This window comes from Symphalangus syndactylus, chromosome 2, assembly GCF_028878055.3.
Source record: "Symphalangus syndactylus isolate Jambi chromosome 2, NHGRI_mSymSyn1-v2.1_pri, whole genome shotgun sequence".
In the NCBI taxonomy this organism is placed as follows: domain Eukaryota; kingdom Metazoa; phylum Chordata; class Mammalia; order Primates; family Hylobatidae; genus Symphalangus; species Symphalangus syndactylus.
This window is the reverse complement of record NC_072424.2, coordinates 37,008,927-37,029,529: the sequence shown is the minus strand read 5'-3', so window position 1 is coordinate 37,029,529 and position 20,603 is coordinate 37,008,927. Positions and strand designations below refer to the sequence as shown.

The 20,603-nt window shown below is 48.1% G+C and overlaps 1 protein-coding gene and 1 non-coding gene across 14 annotated transcripts in view; one reads left to right on the top strand and one right to left on the bottom strand.

The window, feature by feature from the left end:
* The window catches only part of FBXW4 (F-box and WD repeat domain containing 4), an 86,382-nt gene that overhangs the window by 4,519 nt on the left and 61,260 nt on the right, over positions 1-20,603 (bottom strand). For 7 of the 13 annotated variants that reach the window (XR_008652320.2, XR_008652315.2, XM_063627622.1 and 4 more), the window contains one exon: positions 11,027-11,092. The exons of 2 other annotated variants lie outside the window; for them this stretch is intronic. Coding sequence is in view for 8 of the 11 variants with exons in the window: in XM_063627622.1 (XP_063483692.1) it covers positions 11,027-11,092 (66 nt within the window). In the remaining 3 variants the exon portion in view is untranslated. Of the gene's footprint in view, positions 1-1,006; positions 1,307-11,026; positions 11,093-20,603 lie in introns of those variants that run through there. 4 more of the 13 variants (XR_008652326.2, XM_063627639.1, XM_063627640.1 and 1 more) reach the window with 1 other exon arrangement.
* Positions 8,835-8,941, top strand: LOC129477977 (U6 spliceosomal RNA). Its single transcript, XR_008656153.1, has one exon. It is a non-coding gene; the product is annotated as a U6 spliceosomal RNA (small nuclear RNA).

Here is a 20,603-nt window from a genome sequence, read left to right as displayed (position 1 = left end):
ATTCAGACATTTCACCCCTTTTCTCTGGAAAGAATGTTAAGAATGCTTCTCGGCCTCTCACTGTGGGGGGCGAGAGGGGGGTGCAGAGCCTTGGCTGTTGCACAGCTTGTGTGGGAACAGGGCTGCTGCTCAGAGCCCTGGGCCAAGATGGGAGCAAGGGCCAGCCTGTCACTATAGAGGGCCAGACAAAAAGTCCATTCCCTTCCAACTCCTATGGACAAAGCCCAGGCCTCCAGGAGCCACTAAGGGCTGGGGGCCTCCACACCCTAACCTCCCCCGAGTCGAGTCCAGCAATTTTCTCTCCACCCAGGGAAACAAAGACAGATGGAGCCATCTGTGTGAGCCTGATGAATGAGACGCAGGCTGAGGAGGGGCAGCCTGAGGGAGACCTGTTTCCTTGGCTCTGACCGTGCGCAGGCTGCTCCTGGGAACCCCACTACCTGGACAGGAAGAAGCAAGCAGAGTGCGGCCACACCCCTGAGAGGTTAGGGCCCCCTGGCCCAACCCATCCTGCTACCCAGGTGACTCTACTGCAGCTGGAGGGAGAGAACTTCCTGCCAGTCAGAGAGGAGAGACATTTACATGAAACGCTGACACCCATCACCATCTTTGTGGGGGCAGCTAACTGATGGTAGCGGCTGGCCCTAAAAACCTGGATGGCCCACCAGGGACAGGCCCTGAGTGCTAAGCTGGACTGGGCACAGGGGGCAGTCCCTGGCACCCTACCCCTACCCACCAAGTCTGCACTGCAGCTAGGAAGCCTGGTGCCCTGCTGCACTTCTCCCAGCCTCCCCCACAGCCGCCTGTACTAGAGCACTCTTGAGTCACCACCTCCTCCACCTCCCAGCCCACAGCTCAGCATGTCCATGGCTCACACACCATTTTTCAGTCATTTTTAACATACTGGGTTCCTGATGCTGTCCTCTGGAGACCCTATGGATGCTCATTCCTGCATCCGTTTGGGTCTGTGCTTACCTGTGCACCTGTCTGCCATGTGCTACCTTGAAATGCAACAATGGCTTTTGGAGAGAGAGAGAGAGGAGGGAAGGGTGACAAAGAGTTGACCTTCTTCCATCTCTGCTGCCTGGGGGACAGATGGCTTGAAGGTATAAGCTGGGCCCAACATGGTTGCAAAGAGAATGGGAGGTTTTTCCTCCCTTCTATCTCCTCCTTCTTTCAGTCGAGCATCTTCTGTATACAAAGCATTGTGCTTAATGGAAACTACAGGGAGATGTAAGCTGTGACTTGATCAAGGAGACTTTGTCCCTGCCTTCAAGGAGTATTCGATCCAGAGAGAGAAAGAAGTCTGCAACATATATCCAATTAACAAAGTGTGAGTTGGTAGGTACCACAGAGAACAACGGAAAGTTCTACAAGGGGACAGCTAAGAAAAGCAAGCATTTCTGGCTGAGGGTGTTGATTGATTCTTCACTGAGAGACAGGGCTGTCATAGGCAATGACAAGATAGGGAGATGGCCCAGGTGGCAGGAGCAGCAACAACAAAGGTGCAGCGCTAGGGCAACCAGGCTGTTTTGGCGGCAGCTGGCAATCTGGTTTGGTTGGAGGCTTGGGAGTGTGCTGGCAGGGTCTGGCCTCCAGGCCACAGTGGGCCTTAGGGTGCATATCCCTCACCTGGCACGAACTCCATGAGTGGCAGACAGCCATGAGGCTTTTGAACAAACAGTGATTGTCCTAGTCCAGGCTCCGATTATAGATAAGGAAACCAAGAGTCACAGACAAAAAGTGACAACGTCCTATAGCAAGGAAGGGCAGAGCCTGAATCCACGATAAAGGCAGAGCTCCTGGAAATCCCGTCTGGTAGCAGCTTTCAGGATGACAGGAACAGAGGGAAGTAAGCCGAAGGGCCTGTTGTTCTCTTTGTGCCTGCTGGAGCCAGATGAGATGGCTGCTTAGGTTACCTGGTGGCAGAGTAGCCACCGCAGCAACAGCTCACATATCCTGAGTCCATACTGTACCAGACAACGTGCTGAGTGTTTTACTCGTATCAGCCCATTTAATCCTCACAACAGGCCTTAGAGGTAAGTTTCTTAACCCCATTTTACAGATGAGAAAATGAAGGCGCAGGGGTCACGCACCCAGTAAATCTTAGATCAGATCTATATGCTCCAGGGTGCTGGCACTCCCCACCTTCACAGACAATGCAGCCACTCCATCACTGGCCCCTCAACATCCTCTATTACAGTTGCACAACTGGACTTGCCCCAAGAGTTACCCAGGGCCACCTCCAGCCCTTTCCAGCTCTTTGTAGGCTTTTCCACCTCACAGATGCCCAGAGGCTTGCCCTCTGGTGGAGGTAGTGAGAGAATCAAGGGGACAGATAGGTTCTAAACATTAACAATGGAGGAGCTATGGAAGCTTCACTAGCCCCATCAGGTGAGAAGGAAGGGCCTTCTCAAGCATACAGCCTCTCACATGCATGTGTCTGTGAGCACGCACCCCCAGCACCCGCCCGCGCACATGTGTTCAGACACAACGGCTCAAAGGCCAGGCAGCCCACTTTGTACTGCTAACAAGGGGGCCATAATTACAGGAAGGGGCAGCCGGGCAGATAAAAGGATACAAAATTTCAACATCTGTTGCCATAAAGGGATAAGGAGAAGTGAAACACAAAGTATCAGTTTGGTGTCAGCAGGCAGAGAGCCAATTTCAAAGAGTTCAGGGGGACAGAGGAGACAAGAAAGAAAAAGTTAAGAGGGGAGAAAGAAAGAGAAAGAAATTACAGGGTTCCTTAAAGAGGTAAAGAAAAAAGAGAATGAAAAAAAGCTGTCAGTAATGCTTTCAAAGGAGAAGGGAGGTACTTTAAAGAGGGGCAGTTCCCGTAATCACCCTGACTGTGGGCCAGGCCCCTGCACAGGGTGGGGGCAGAGGGCCGGGGCAGACAAAGCCACACCTGGGCAGGATGGGGGCACTAACAGTGCCCTCAGAGTGGCCCAGCCTGTGTGCAGGACACAGCTTCCTTCTCCAGACAAAAGGGGCTCCAGCCAAATGTCCCTTACCATTCCAAATGTCATTAGATGCCCTGATACTCACTCATATCCTGTGCTCAGTTCAGGATACCAAGGTCAGTTCCCAGTTCTCAGAGGGAGAGTTCTACCAGGCCACAGCCATGGCTGACCAGGTGGCCCTTATCAGTGTTCCAACACCTGTGTTCAGTGGAAAGGGCCACCAACTCCAGCCACAGTGGTGAGGATCAAGGAGAGCTTTGTGGTGGAGGTGCTGTTTATACTGAAGAGCGAGCAGGGTTTCATTAGGCACAGAGGGGGTATTCTGGGCATGGGGTTGGCTTGAGCACAGGCTCAGAGGAGAAAAATCTAGGGCATCTGTTAGGATGGGTGAGAAGCCTATTCTGCCCCTGCCTTTGTTGAGAAAAGGGGAACTTGGGAGCTTTGAGGTGGAAGTGGAGGTGTAACAGGGGACCGGGGATGACCCTGGCCCAAAGGGGAAGGGGAATCAATGGGATATGTGCAGGGCTTGCCACACACACAGGGCAGCACAGGACCTGGCCAAGGACTCAATACCCTAGGAGCAGCCAGGTCACCAACCACCTCCCCACCCCTTCCCCACCCCACAATCCCAGCGGGGCTTAGGGCTGTGGCTATGGCTGGACCTACTATGACACCTTCAGGTCTGGGATTAAAGAGCTCTCCATCCTGAAGCCCACCTGCCCACAGGCTATCGGGCCCAGCTGTGCCCTGTGCTCAGGGCACCAGTGCTAGGTCCATCTCAAATGCCCCTTGGCAGAAAAAAATAAAACCCACAGCAAGAGGAGGCCCATGGAGGAAGGGGGTATTTGTGATGTCAGGCCAGTCAGACCCACTTGGGCCTTCCAGCTGCCAGGAGCTGGGCTCCACACAGTCAACACATGGCACCTTCCCTGGGGCCTAGCCAAGGAAGGGTCCTGCTCAAACATAGACAGAGAACACAAGATGAGCCTTGATTCCTCCAAACCCCAGGCTCGGGCAGGATGGCTTTGGCATAGTTCCTCAGGGCCTGATGGGATCACAGGGCCTAGCTAGGGATACTTCAGTGGTTGGTCAGTCAAGATGAAGGTACAGGAATTCCTGGCACTTGGGAGTTAGGGAATGGGCTTGAAGACCACCTACCATCAGAAGCAGAAATATTCTGGCACTTTGAGGTTGGGTGAAGGACTCTTTCTCGTTTACATAGTAATCCTCTGTCCTTGGGCCTAACCCCATGGTACCCAGCTCCAGAAGACAGAAAGGCAGAAAAAGGCCAGGCGCGGTGGCTCACACCTGTAATCCCAGCACTTTGGGAGGCCGAGGCAGGTGGATCACGAGGTCAGAAGATCGAGACCATCCTGGCTAACATGGTGTAAACCCCGTCTCTACTAAAAATACAAAAAATTAGCCGGGCGCGGTGGCAGGCGCCTGTAGTCCTAGCTACTCGGGAGGCTGAGGCAGGAGAATGGCGTGAACCCGGGAGGCGGAGTTTGCAGTGAGCCGATATAGCGCCACTGTACTCCACCCTGGGTAATAGAGCAAGACTCTGTCTCAAAAAAAAAAAAGAAAAAGAGGAAGGGAGAAGGGGACAGGCAAGCTCCTTGCCACTTAGGCAACGGCTGTGTGCCTGTGGCTGCCTTCTGACCTGTGTGCTCCAGCTAGCAACTGCCCCTCCATCCCTGTTCTAGCCCAGCCTGCAAGGAGAACAGTCTCTAGAGGTCTTGATGGAATGAGGGGCTGAGGGAACAATGGTGACCCTGAAAGGGGTCCAGGTTCTGTGAGAAGCAGCACTGGCTGCCTGAGGGCGAGTAGCTGAGAGACACACATAGACATGGGTGATGGCTCCCCTGATGGGAGCGCTGGTGCCCAGCGGGTGGCTACAGCTTTGAGTGTGTCCCAGCCCCCACCATCATCCAGGGTATCACAATGCTTAGGGCAAACTGCCCCTCCAGTACTCCCCGCTCTCCGCCCAAGCCCCAGCACATACATAAAAGAGAAAATCCAGGCGCTCCTCAAGTTTCAGCAGTGACAGGTTGAAAGCAAAGAATCCATCCAGCACCGCTCACCACCCAACCCCAAGTCCTGCCGGCAATGCTGCTCCACCTCTCGGATTGGCCTGTCAGTCAGGCTTTGGTGTTACTGAAAGATCAAACTTTGTCCTGCCTGTTCATTACCTTAATCCTATTTTCTACATGGCTTTATTATCTACTTGGGCTTCTCTGGGAAAGACAGCTCTAGAGAGTCATCCTGTCCATCCATTTCCTCCCACCAAAAGCAAATGCCTCCACCAGGGCATCTTTCCTCAATCGCTGTACCACTTGGTCCTCCAAGCTTCTCTGGGGACAGGACAGATGTTTAAACAAAGCCTGGTTCCTCCCAGTGGATGAACCTGGGGCTGGAGAGAAGGCACTGCCAAGTGGTGCCCAGGGCAACCCTGCCACAAGCAGCAGAGCCCACAGGCTGGCCAGAGCAGGCAGGGCTGTTTCTTCGCAGGCTCCAGGAAGAACTGAGGCCATAGTTGTTTGTTTGTTTTGTTTTGTTTTTAATTGTTTTTGGTAAGAAACAAGGTCTCACCATATTGCCCAGGCTGCTCTCAAACTCCTGAGCTCAAGCGATCCTACTGCCTCAGTCTCTCAAAGTGCTGGGATTCCAAGCATGAGCCACCATGCCTGACTAATCACTGTCTCATACCCATCCATTCTCATTAGGGTCCATTCTGGTTTCAATAACGACCCAGTGTTTGGGGTTAATGAGATCTAGGGGTTTCATAAGAGAATAACAGTCAAATAAATGGTGCCTTCGTACTCCATCCTGACCATAAATCTGTACTGAAGAGTACCCTTCACCAAGGCAACCATAGGCAGAAGAGGCCATTCAAAGATTACCCAACATTTGAGATGATGCTGGGTCACAGTGGTGTACCCAGCCTGCCACCTGGCTTGTGTGTCATCCTGGGCCCAGGCAGGTGATGATGCCAAACACAAGGCCCAGCTATGTAACCAAGTAAAAACTTTCATCAGAATGCCCATCTTTGTGATCCACAGCCCATTGTCAAGAGCCTTCCCTGTGCCACGAGTTCAGCAGGTTCACCTCCTCCTCCACCAGTCACTAAGACACGGATATTTTGAGAATTAAAAGCCTCCACAAGCCAGGCACAATGGCTCACACCTATAATCCCAGCACTTTGGGAGGCCAAGGTGGGAGGATCACTTGAGCCAACGAGTTTGAGACCAGCCTGGGCAACATAGCGAGATCTTGTCTCTACAAAAAAATTTAAAAATTAGCCAAGCATGATGGGGCATGTCTATAGTCCTAGCTACTTGGGAGGCTGAGGCAGAAGGACCATTTGAGCCCAGGAGTTCAAGGCTGTGGTGAGCCGTGATGATGCCACTGCACTCCAGCCTGGGTGACAGAGCAAGTCCCTGTCTCTCAAGAAAAAAAGAAGCTTCCACAAACTCCGAGGTACTAGTTTGGGTGGGAAGGAAGAGCAGGAAAGAGACAGCTTGCATTAGTTGAATGCCTCCAAGGTGACAGGCACTGTGTGGGACACTCTTTCACAATAATTTTGTTCATACCAGTTCTGTTAGGTAGGGATAATTAATTTCCACTTTACAAATGAGGAAACTGAAGCTCAGGGGGCCCCAGATCATGGCAAGAGGCACAGTAGTTCTGGAAGCCAGGTCTGTTTGGCCACACAGCCAGTTCTCCCTCCCGGGCTCCTCACAGCCTCCCATCACACTGGCCCTGGCACCAGAGGAGGGGCTGCCTCTGCCCCAGACCCATTCAAAAGGAAGGAGGGCCAGTGGCAGGAGTTTGGCAGGGTGAGCTCATGGGGAACAAGTTTCACAGACTGTAGGAGCTCCAATATCCCAGGGGCTAAAGAGCAAAGGAGTCCTGGGAAGTTTCAGCTAGGCTAGCAACAGTGGGGTACGACTATTGGCTATATTAACAAAAGTAGAAGATTTAAAATAAAGGAGGTGCCAGCATCTGCTGCTCATCAGACCACACCTGATCTGTTCAGTAATCAGTTATGAACATGCCATTTTCAAGAGGGATAAAACCAGATAAATTAGAGAAACTTTCAGGTGAGAATGGTCCTGAAACCAGTGTGAGACCAACAGTATAGGTCACCTATCTAGACATTCCTCATATTCTTTCTAGCCAACAAAACCCAGCTTCTATGCCATCCCTCCCCACACCTGCTGCTGCTAATGTGTAGGGGCAGGGGTGGAAGCTGAGTTCTTCCCTTGGCCCAAGAAGTGAATCTTGACTGGTCATTCCATTCCCCTTGCCAGGGTTTGATTTAGGGTGAGTACTGGAATACAATTTTGACTATTAGATGTGAGGAGAAGTCTGCTTGGGAACTCCTAAGAAAGGCTTCCTCATCTTAAAAAGGGGCCCCAGACAGGGACATATGCTGTTCCTATTTCCCTTTTGAGTGTTGCCTTGCAAGCTGGTGGAGCAGCTCTAAACAAGCCTGAGAGCAAAAGCCACCTTGACCAGGGTGGCAAAGCAGAAAGTGAGAGAATCTGGGCCCTCATGGTCTCATTGAGCTACTGAACCATCAACCCTGGAACTACCCAACCACCCAACTTCTGGGTTCCTTGTCATCTAAGATAGTGATAATCCCATTGTTGTTTGAGCCACTTTGTTTTTTGGCTTTTGTTTTTGGAAACAGTCTCACTCTGTTACCCAGGCTGGAGTGCTGTGGTGCGGTGAGCCACTGTGCCTGGCCTGTTTGAGCCACTTTGAATTAGGTCTTCATTACAGCCAAAGGCTATGGCTAACTTATCTACTATGTTAATAAGGAACAACTGAAGGACCTAGAACTTTTGGCCTGAAGAAGAGGAGGCCCTGGAAGAACAGAACCAAGGTTTTCAGATATTTAAAAGTCTGTTCTTCAGGAGAGAGGTTCAACTTGCTTGTCTCTTGTCCAGGATCACAGCTTCAGGGAGCAAATCAATCTATGATAAAGGGTGGGCATTCTCATTTACAGAGCTACCGAAAGACAGAATGGTTGGGGAAGTAGGGCGTTTCCCATCCCTGTTCTTGGATGACTATCAAAAGAGAATGTTGAAGGAAAAAACCATGATTTATTAATTAAAACATCTCATGTTTTAAAAATTTTGAAAAGACTGACTATAGAGTGGATTTTTCCAAAAAAAAAAAAAAAAAAGCTATGGCTAATGCTTTCCTAGGGAGATGGAGAAAAATGGAGAAGACAAAGCTACAGCAACTGAGGAAGCAGGTGAGAAGAGCATCTTCACTAGTGCTGCCAAATGTGGCATTAAGACACAGACCACATGTGGGGCCTAGGGCGAGGTGAAGAGTTCTTAGACTTGACACCAAAGGCACAGTCAATAAAAGAAAAAGTCAATAATTTAGATTCCATCAAAATTTTAAACATTTGCTCTTCAAAAGACCCTGTTAAGAGGATAAAAAGACAAGCAGCCGGGTGCGGTGGCTCACGCCTGTAATCCCAGCACTTTGGGAGGCCGAGGAGGGCGGATCATGAGGTCAGGAGATCGAGACCATCCTGGCTAACATAGTGAAACCCTGTCTCTACTAAAAAACACAAAAAATTAGCCAGGTGTGGTGGCAGTACCTGTAGTCCCAGCTACTTGGGAGTCTGAGGCAGGAGAATGGCGTGAACTCAGGAGGCAGAGCTTGCAGTGAGCCGAGATCACGCCACTGCACTCCAGCCTGGGCAACAGAGTGAGACATCATCTCAAAAAAAAAAAAAAATACAAGCTACAGATTGGGGGTAGATATTTGCAAATCACATATTTGACAAAGGACTAATACCTAAAATACAGAAAGAACTGTCAAAACTCAATGGTAAAAAAAAGCAAACTGCTTGCCTTGGCAGCACATATACCAAAATGGAAATGATACAGAGAAGAATGGCATGGCTCTTATGCAAGAATGACATGCAAATACATGAAGTGTTCCATTAAAAGAAAACAGGCCGGGCGCGGTGGCTCACGCTTGTAATCCCAGCACTTTGGGAGGCCGAGGCGGGCGGATCACGAGGTCAGGAGATTGAGACCACGGTGAAACCCCGTCTCTACTAAAAATACAAAAAAATTAGCCGGGTGTGGTGGCGGGCGCCTGTGGTCCCAGCTACTCGGAGAGGCTGAGGCAGGAGAATGGCGTGAACCTGGGAGGTGGAGCTTGCAGTGAGCCGAGATTGCGCCACTGCACTCCAGCCTGGGTGACAGAGCGAGACTCCGTCTCAAAAAAAAAAAAAAAAAAAAAAGAAAACAATCCAGCAGGCAAAAGACATGAACAGACGTTTCGCCAAAGAGAATATTTATATATGAAATATATGGCAAATATACATATGACAATATATTAACATAATTAGCTATTAGGGAAATTCAAATTAAAACATGATGAAATATAACACCTTTAGAATAGTTTAAAAATAGTGAATCCAGGCATCATGGCTCACGCCTGTAATCCTAGCACTTTGGGAGGCCTAGGCAGATAGATCACTTGAGCCCAGGACTAGCCTGGGCATGATGGCAAACCCATCTCTTCAAAAAACACACACAAAATTAGCTGGGCCTGGTGGCACATGCCTGTAGTCCCAGCTACTAGGGAGGCTGAGATGGGAGGATTGCTTGAGGCCAGAAGTTCAAGACCAGCCTGGGCAATATAATGAGAACCTGTATCTCTAAAAAACATAAATAAATACAGACTTTAAAAAAGAAAAAAAAATAGTGAAATACCAAATGCTGGTGAGGATGTGAAGAAATTGGATCTCTCATACATTGGTGGTGGGAATGTAAAATGATAAAGATACTCCAAAAAATAGCTTGGCAGGTAAAAATCTAAGCATACACTTACCAAACAACCCAGCATTTGTACTCCTTGGCATTTATCCCAGAGAAATGAAAACGTATGCCCACACAAAAACCTGTACGTGTTGTAACAGCTTTAGTTGCAATAGTAAAAAAATTGAAAACAGCCCAAACGTCCTTCAATGGAGAAAAGAAACTTTGGTATATCCATACCACAGAATACTACTCAGCAATAAAGAGGAATGCACTATTGATATATGCAACAACATCTGTGGGTCTCAAGGGAATTATGCTCAGTTTTTAAAAAGCCAGTTTCAAAAAGTGACATACTGTATGATTCCATTTATGTAACATTTGCAAAATGACAAAATTATAGAGATGGAGAACACATAAGAAGTTGCCAGGAATCAGGGACAATCGGAAGAGGAGGAGGGGAGAAGGATGGGTGTGACTACCAAGGGGTATATAAGGAATCTTTGTGCTGATGGAACAAAGAGTTCTGTACCTCAATTGTGGTGATGGTTATCTGAATCTACATGTGATACAATTGCAAAGGACTAGACACACACAGACACAGACACACACACACAGACACACACACACACACACACACACACACACAGTGCAATCTGAATAAAGGTCCATGAATGGTACCAGGGTCTATTTCCTGGTTTGATTATTATATATTATGTAAGATGTTACACAAACACCTTTCCATCTTATTTTTGTAACTTCCTGTGAATCTATAATTATTTCAAAATTAGAAAGTTAAAAAAAAAAACCAGAATGGCAGATAATCAGATGGGAATATGTCAAGCCTGCCAAGGCAGAGAATTGTGAATAAAACCTGCATGTATTTTTACTGTTCTGTATAATTCTTTTTATAGGTCTGTAGGCCACCTTCAAAATTTCTTTATTTTAGCAAAATCATCTCTGGGGATAGATGGGATTTTATATAGCCACATAGGCATTCCTCAGAGAAAGAGTATCATAAATCTAAATTGTTGTTGTTATCATAAATTCTACATGAAACTATTTACCTATTATAAATTACTTCAACAGTCTCCTCCAGCTAACCCTGAATGATTCCATGTGAGAAGGCACCACAGCAGAGGCCTCCTACTAGACCACTTCCCAGCCTTCTCCTGGACCACTCAGCCAACTGAGGCAGAGGCTGGCTCAGCAAGCTTTCCTTCACCTCCTGGACTGGAAGCCAGCGTGGGCTCATGAATCTCTTACCTGTTGAGGTCCCAGATTCTCAGGGGTGAGAAGTGCCCGCAACAAGCCGTCCCTGTCACAAAAGAGCTGCCAAACAAAAGGAGAACAGAATCAGATCTGGCTTGTCAGAACCTGCGGTGGAAATGGCTAACAATGGAAAATGCCGTGCTCATTCCCCAGGGGATTGTGGGTTAAGCCAGAATGAGAGAAGTGGCCAAGGGAGTCATCAGAGGAGCTGTGGAAAGACATTTTGGAGCACTGTGAGGGGTGTAGCCCCCAGAGGTGCCTGGCCAGAAGACCCACAAGCTCAGCCACAGCTGGGCCTGCTGCACAGACTAGGTTGAGTGGTCTCTGTGCACCACAAAAACAGATCTCTAGATGTGACAAGTTTGAGCCCAAGAGAGAGCGAGCCTGTCGGGCTCCCATTTAGGAACCCCAAAAGCATAATGGCAGGGCACAGAAAAGGGCTCCAGGGAACAGGCTGCTGGGGCTGGAAGGTGATGCCCGTGGTCAGAAGTAGGGGCAGCTGAGGGGCATTCCTGAAGGTTTTAAGAGCTGGGGGAATCTGGTAATGTGGTATAAGCACAGGGCAGGTATAAAGGCACCAAAATGAGAAAAGGAAAAAATATGAAAGATGAGTGAATTCCTTGGATGGGTATATGCTAGTACATAGGTGGGGCGGAGTGGGGAATGAGAGGAGCCAGGCAGCCAGGGCTTCTGGAGAGTGGGATGGGAGTCTGCCAGAGTCCTCTGAGGCCAATAACAAACAACACCAAGAGGCACACGAGAAGGAGCAGGCTGACCCTGTTGCCCAGAGTGTCCCTTTAGAGCCCTAAAAACCTCAACATATACAATCTGCAGAGTCTCACTTTAAATGGAGGCACAAGCCTGGTGTAAATGATCCACTCAGTGGGCCAGGCTGGCTGTAGTGCTGGCCTAGAACTTGAACCTATGAGCCAGACAACTCTTGTTAGAGGATTTGGTAGGGTGGAGAGGGGAAGCCTTCAGGAAACCTGGGCTTGAAACTTAAACAGCAAGCAAGTGAGTTGAAAGCAGTGGTGTTAGGAGCCCTGGGGCTGGAATGGGCCATGTCCCTACATGTCTTTCATGGGGGCGGGGGGGAAGACTGGACATACTAATAACACATTAGCAATGTGGGGGCAACAGCCCATCCGCTGTGACCCAGCCCAGCACCTGTGGCTCCTCTGATCCCAAGCATGTCAGTGAGGAGATGAATTTCCACAGAGAGGGCTCTGGAGAAGCCAGTGGCTTTGGCTGGGGTGGGGAGGTTGGCCTGCCAGTTGCTGATAGGGGAGATGTTAGGGCAGGCACTGGCCAAACCACTGATTTACAATAACAATTGCAGGGCAGGTGTCTGCTCTTCAGCCCTAGGCTGATAAAAAGGCCATACGAGCTATCCTGGGGCTTTCATGACTCAAGCCAAGACTTCCTCCAGGGACATGCCCCATCATCCTAGCTTCTTCAAGGCTGCCAGCAGCCACTAAACTATAGAGTGGGAGTGCCAAAACAGCCACTGTGCCATGCCCCAAGTGACTGCCAGCCTGGGAAGCAGCCAGTGGGTACTGAAGAACCAAACTACAAAGTCAGGGGGTGTTGCCCTCTCCTCCCTCCCCCAACATTTTTCTATTTAGGGTAATCCATTAATAACTGGTAAAGCCAATTACCTTGGGCTGGAAACATAATAGCCACTTGGAAATCATTCGAGCAGGCAATTGGACTCTCCAGATTTGAGGAGTGGGGGCCAGGTGAAGGGCGCCAGCACAGACACAGGCATCTCTTTTTTTTTTTTGAGAGGAATCTCCCTCTGTCACCAGGCTGGAGTGCAGTGGCGCAATCTTGGCTCACTGCAACCTCCACCTCCTGGGTTCAAGCAATTCCTCTGCCTCAGCCTCCCAAGTTGCTGGGACTACAGGCATGCACCACCACACCCAGCTAATTTTTGTATATTTAGTAGAGACAGGGTTTCACCATGGTGGCCAGGCTGGTCTCGATTTCTTGACCTCGTGATCCGCCCACCTTGGCCTCCCAAAGTGCTGGAATTACAGGCGTGAGCCACCGTGCCCGGCCAGGTGTCTAAGGCCTATGGCAGGCCTCTGACTGGCCGCAGGCCTAAATTAGCATCAAGGTAAATCAATAGAGAGGGGAGCAACTTTAATCCTGCTAGAGGTCAGAGCTGTGGGAGTGGCAGGGATGAGGGTGGGGTGGGGATGCAAATCCCCTTCCCAGGGACTCCTATCCTCCTCTATTCTGGCCCACCCACATCTGGCCCTGATCATCTGCCGCCAGGAGGAGTGCCCCTCACCTTCATACCCTGTACAGGGCCTTTTTTTTTTTTTTTTTTTTTAATAGACACAGGGGTCTCACTATGTTGCCCAGGCTGGTCTTGAACTCCTGGGCTCAAGTTGATCCACCTGCCTCAGCCTCCCGAAGTGCTAGGATTACAGATGTGAACCACTGGCGCTCAGCCTCCTGTGAAGCGCTTTCTTAACTGCCTGGATGTGACATCTATAAATGTTTCTTTCCAAAAGCTGCCCTTTTCTCTCACCTAACCACTGTGAATCAAGGAGGAAAAAGAGGGAGAGAAAGTAGAGTGTCTTCCTGGCACTTAGGAGGACTTAAGAGTTTAATCAAATTTAACACTCAGTAAACAACCATCAACAGTCAGGCAGATTTTGAGCAAACACTCACCAGGACTCACACCCAAACCACGGGGCCTGCCCAGGACTCTTGGGGGTCAGGCTGGGTGCAGACACAGTTTTGCACACCTTCAACTACTCCCCACTACCTGCAGCCATTCTTGCCCCCCACCCCACTCCCTTATTCCCATGGTCATTAGGAAGAAGGAGCAAAAGCTACAGACCAGCCACACTCAAAGTCAGAAGATTAAAAAGGGTGTGCCCACATGCAATCTCAGGGTACAACAGATACATGGAGCAGAGGAAGAACAGGAATTCACTACTCTCCAACACCCAAAGGGTGCGTCACATCTCACAATGAGCCCACAAGATAGGCATTATTATTCCCATTGTGCAGAAAGTGAATATGAAGCAAAGGCCAAGCTTCCATGAATGGACTTAAAATACTGTGGCTGCACCCAGGACCTGTTACTCCTACACTCAGACTCCTCCCTTGAGACTCATGGGATAAAGCACTTTGAAAAGGGGCTGGTGGGGTGGGATCTGTGCATCACAGGCAGTCTCACTGGCCTCAGTTCCCTAACCCAGGTGATTTAACCCAAACAAAATGCTGTGCTGTGATAACCTGTTCGATTTGAATCCGCCAGATGTCTTCAGCCAGATTCTCATCACATCCCTCACGGTGCTGGCTCCTGTGCTAGGCATGTCAAAGGCTCTCGATAAATACTTGGGAGATCAATGAAATGAAAACATGTATCATTCCCTCCATGGCTCCTCACAAGGGATTGCTCAGTGAATTTTCCCCACTAAAGGCCTTTGCTATAACTTCAATTTTGGGTTTGAAAGTGATGAAAAAGCCAGCTCGGCTCAGAAAAGAAAGAAAATTCAAATGGCTTTTGCCCTCAGTCCCATCTCTTCCCTCAGGGGTATTCCAGGGACAAGGACATCAAATCTGTGCTGAACAGACAGAGGCAAGAGCTGGTGGCTCCCCAGGTAGGCTGGCCATCCTCCTAGTCCCTTCCATACTCATGGGACAAATGGCATTTTTGGTTTATCATCCCGTCTCCCCTTTGAGATCAGAATCCTTTAGAGGCTCTTGGGTACTGTACTGTCTAGCACAGTGCCTGGCCCAGAGAAGGCACTCAATACAAACTTGTGGAAATGAACTAAGAGGGCCTTCCAGAGCCCAAAGCCTACACAGCTGGGAAAGCTAGTTATGTGCTCTGTGAAGTTGGTCCCTCTGCTTCCTAAAGGAATAATTCCCAAATACCAAAGGGTCAAACTTGAATGACACATGACACAGGCATACAGTATTAGGGGAGTGAGAAGTCCCTCATAAGCACCACAACCAGGTAAGAGATGAGAGGTACCAACATCTAAAAATTAACATCAAAATACACACACTCAGGCACACTCATACAAGTACACATATCCCCTCTTAGCTAGAGGGTCTAAAAGTCATTCTGACTCCATAAGCTCTTTTTGGAACAGAAAGCCCTTACCAGAAACCAGCCTTCTATAATTTCTCACCCTGTCCCAGACCTTAACCAGATCTTCAACCTGCCTTACTCGTCCCCTGGCCCTAGCTCAGGCAAACCTGGCATCATGCAGATTATCATCAGGCTCCAGAAGTAGACATAGGAGCCTGTCTCACCAGAGGAAGATGCCACGGAGTTAGAGTTTGTGTATTCAAGTTGAGAGATTAAAAATAACAAGACATAGAAAAGAGAAGAGCAAGGTAAGAAGGGAAATTAGTTGGGCATGGGCAGTCTGAAAGGCAGGTAGATTCCTGCTGCTTCTGCATTAGCTTAGGCCCTCTTAATAACACTAGTAATTTACTGAGCACTTACTATGTGCCAGGTGCTGAGCACGTGTTTCAAAAGCATTATCCTATGTAATCCTCATAACGCTGTGCAGTAGGTACCACTTTCCCTTTTTTTTTTTTTTTTTTTTTTTTTTGAGACAGAGTCTTGCTCTGTTGCCCAGGCTGGAGTGCAGTGGTGCAATCTCAGCTCATGCAACCTGCATCTCCCAGGTTCACGCCATTCTCCTGCCTCAGCACCCCCCAGTAGCTGAGTTAACAGGTGCACACCACCACGCCTGGCTAATTTTTGTATTTTTAGTAGAGATAGGGTTTCCCCATGTTGGCCAGGCTGGTCTCGAACTCCTGACCTCAGGTGATCCACCCACCTTGGCCTCGCAAAGTTCTGGGATTACACGCATGAGCCACTGCACCCAGCTCCACTTTCTCTATTTCACAAATGAGGAGACTGAGGCTCTGGGAGGTAATTAATTTGCTCTAGCTCACACAGGTAGCAACTAGTGGACTGGAATTGGAACCCAGTCAGTCTTGATTCCAGATCCAAGTTATTATACCACCCCTCACCCAGAAGCTCTCATGTGGGCTACACTTCAAGAGTTAGTCTTGTTTGAATCTCCAGCATCTAGTATGCCTGACACATATTGAAAACTCAAATGCTTATTGATTGAATGAATGAATGAATGAATGGACAAATGAACAAATGACTCCACCTGGAAGAAGAAAGAAGCAACTGAGTGGCTCTGAGGCAGGGCAGCACAAGTGGCGTGCTCAGCAGCTGTGCCCCGTGGCTGGCCTAGAGCCGCCCAGCTGGCCCAAGCCCCAGCAGCCTCTGAGCCTGGGCTGACACACTTTGGCAAGGGAGGCCACCAGAGCTGTCACATCATTCACCAACATGCCCATCAAGTGTATTCAGTTCTCTTCAACCCGCATTGGCATTTTAATTACTGTTGGGTAAACTAATTTGTACAAATGAAGGCCAGGCTGCCTAATAGAATATGCAAGCTCTCTGACCTCTGACAGGCACTGACACGAGATACAAAGGCAGCCGAGGAAGGCTTTTTATCTGAGCCTTATTACTCTCTATTACTCCAATTAGTCAGGCTCCAGTGCTCCTAATTGGAGGAAAAATTGCAATTAAATCAATTTTTGATGGGCTGCAAGTGGGCTCCCGAACCGCCCTGCTTGTGAAACACTGATATTATAGCAGCAAAGGTCACAGGCCTCATCAGCACCTGGGGGCCCCCCGATTTCCCTTGGCCCCCTCCTTAAATACCTCAAGGAAACCCCTGTCCCTCCATTGGCTCAGCCAGCAAGGGTAGGAAGGAGGGAGTCATTAGAACATGTCAGGTCTCATTGCTGCTGCCGCCATCTGCTAACCTCTGCCACTGACATCATTACAGCGGTAAGTCCCAAAGCATGAATACAGTGCGAAGGTCACAAAAACTCACTCGGTGAGGGGAAGCCAGGAGCATAGCTGCAGTGACAGCACTGTGAGGGAGGGACCAGTGGAGTGGGAATAGGAGGTCAACAGAAGTCAGGAAAGGGAAAGACACAGGCAGGGGGCAGGTGAAAATGTGAGACAACCAGTTCCTAAGATCCAGCTAACAGGGCACCTTGGGTCACCAAAGGGATAAGGAAATAGATGTGATGGGAAGGGGAAAAAAAGAGGCAAATCTTGTTATCTGTCCAGCAAACATCCCACCTTGCAGGTGAGGAAACATCCACCTGAATGCCCTGTAGAGCGCAGCTCCAGAAGGCTGCTCGAGTCACATCTGTGATGAGTGGACAGGGCCATGCTTGTGGAGCCTACCATCCACAGTGGCGTCTGTTTCAAAAGGAGGAAGGGAGGCCCTAGGACCAAAGCTGCAAGACCAGGCAGGGGAAAATAAACACAACTTTTTTCATCAAACTAAAGCCGAATAAGAACAAGATGCCTAGCTAAAGCTTGAATTAATAAAGTTTAAAGCAAATAAAAAGAAGTTCCATTTCACACAGCAACTGGCATACCATTACCTCAAAGAGACAGTGCAGACAGAAAATTTAAATTCAAAAGCTTAGCCAGCTTCACGGATGACTGAACCATAATGGGTTAACAGGGAAAGGAGGATATGCCTTGCCTTCAAGGGGTAAAGACCAAAGCATGTGAAATAAATGATGGTCCATCTACTTAATGGAATATTATACAGTCATTTTAAATGATGTTCCCAAATAATACAAGCAAGATCCTTATGATATACTATTATAAGAGAAAAAAGCAGGGTACAAACAGCACTGTTACAACTACTAAAAAAAACAGCCTATGCAGAGAAAAGGGAAGAGTGGAAGAAAACTAAAATGTTAAAAGTGATTGTGTCTGGGCAGTAGAATGATAAGCAATTCGTTCTTCTTTTAAATTTTCTTCATTTGCCAAATATTATTTAATGAGCATGGTGCTGTTTTTTAAAGGGAAAAACACATTATTTACTTTTTTTTTTTGAGACAGAGTCTCGCTCTGTCGCCCAGGCTGGAGTGCAGTGGCGCGATCTCAGCTCACTGCAACTTCTGCCTCCCAGGTTCAAGCAATTCTCCTGCCTCAGCCTCCTGAGTAGCTGGGACTACAGGCGTGTGCCACCACGCCCGGCTAATTTTTTGTATTTTTAGTAGAGACAGGGTTTCACCATGTTAGCCAGGATGGTCTTGATCTCCTGACCTAGTGATCCACCCACCTCGGCCTCCCAAAGTGCTAGGATTATAGGCGTGAGCCACCGTGCCCAGCCATTATTTACATTTTATACGAGAAAAGACAACATAACACTCCTGTCCATGACTGGGGGCCAAGGGCAGGCAGACCTGAAGGTGAGCGACCTGGTACAGCTAGTGTCAGCAACCATGGCCCTGGCACACCTTGCCCTGAAGTGATAGGACTGATCAGTAGCTTAAGGTTAGGTAGGCCAAGAAGCTCCCGCTCAGAAGGGAGATGCCCCACTGGCCTCTTTCTCCCAATTAGGCCACAGCTGGCAGAGGTCTGGGACACCTCTCCCAGTACACATACCACACATATTCTCTACACACACACACACACACACATACACACACACACACACGCGCACCTCTCAACCCAAGTGCATCAGGACAGGATGGTGCAAGTAGGCGCCTAGGTCAGGCTCTGGATAGTGTCCAGTGGCTGGAGCTCTTACTGCTTGCTCCCTGCCCCCCAACTGCAACTCCAACAAATAAGGGCCAGCAAAGCAGGGTTTCTGTGGAGGAGTGCATTCCTACAGCCAGAGAATGCCTACAGAGAAACACAAAATGATTATTCTCTATTTTAACCAAGGGTACAATGTCAGCCTAACCAAGGATAGGAGAGCCTGGCCCAGGCTACACAAAAGGAAGCCTGAGGTTTCTGATTCACTCAGGAATCAGAAACTTAGAAACTTGAGCAATGGGAGCACAGAATTAATAGAGAGGGAAAAAAATAAGGAAATAAAAAACAAAAACTCTCAGTACAGTGGAATAACATAAGTTCATTCATCCTATTGAACTTAATAAGGTGTTGAGAGCTGCAGGGAGAAGAGTTTCTAAACTGGATTTCCATCTACATGGCCCCTTAAACAACTGCTCCATGTGCTCCTAAAAGAAAGAAATGGCAAGGTGTCCCTGTGCTGAAGCAAAAACTGACCGGTTCAGACTTCCTGAAAAATGATGACACAATATTCACAAAACGAGGTACCCAACAAGAAGCATGCAAAAAGACAAGCTATACATGGTAATTACTTGCAGACAATATAATTGTCTGCCTAGAAAATCCAAAAGACTCAACCAAAAAACTATCACAATTAATACCAGGGTCAGATGAGGTAGCTGGCATGTTGCATACAACAGTAGAAAGGGGTGCAGGTGTGGACCCCTGGCTCTGCCACCTAGTAATCATGTGATCCACAGTGAGTTATTAAACCTCTCTACAGCCCTGTTTCTTCTTCATAAGACAGAAATAATAATAGTACCTAGGCATTGGCTTGTTATAAAAATTATATGGGAGTGTAAATTAGTTCAACCATTGTGGAAGAACAGTGTGGCGATTCCTCAAGGATCCAGAACCAGAAATGCCATTTGACCTAGCAATCCCATTACTGGGTATATGCCCAAAGGATTATAAATCATTCTACTATAAAGGGGACATGAATGAAGCTGGAAACCATCATTCTCAGCAAACTAACACAAGAACAGAAAACCAAACACTGCATGTTCTCATAAGTGGGAGCTGAACAATGAGAACACATGGACACAGGGGAACATCACACACCAGGGCCTGTTAGGGGGTAGCGGGTTAGAGGAGGGATAGCATTAGGAGAAATACCTAATGTAGATGACGGGTGGATGGGTACAGCAAACCACCATGGCACATGTATACCTATGTAACAAACCCGCACGTTCTGTACATGTACCCCAGAACTTAAAGTATAATAAAAAAAATTATATGGGAAAAGATGATTAAAACAGTATATACACATAGCACACACCCATGGATGTTAGTTATTATTATATACCAGCAATAACCAACTGTTATTATATACCAGCAATAACCAAGTGTTATTACATATCAGCAATAACCAAGTGTTATTATATACCAGCAATAACCAATTGTAACCAAAATGTAATTAAAAATCCAGGCTGGGCATGGTGGCTTACACCTGAAATCCCAGCACTTTGGGAGGCTGAGCGGGGTGGATCACCTGAGTTCAGGAGTTCAGCCTGGTCCAACATGGTGAAACGCTGTCTCTACTAAAAAAAAATATATAAAAATTAGCCGGGCATGGTGGTGGGCACCTGTAATCTCAGCTACTCGGGAGGCTGAGGCAGGAGAATCATTTGAAACTGGCAGGGGGAAGTTGCAGTCAGCCAAGATGGCACCACTGCACTCCAGCCTGGGTAACAGAACGAGACTCCATCTCAAAAAATAAATAAATAAAATAAAAATCCATTCACGAAAAGAATTTAAAAACTGTAGAATATCTAAGAATAAATCTAACAAAAAAACAAGAGAAAAATGAACAAATAAACAAAAATCACTGGAAAAGATCCATATAAAAATATAAAACTTTACTAAAGGAGATAGAATTGTTGAATAAGTTTAGAAACA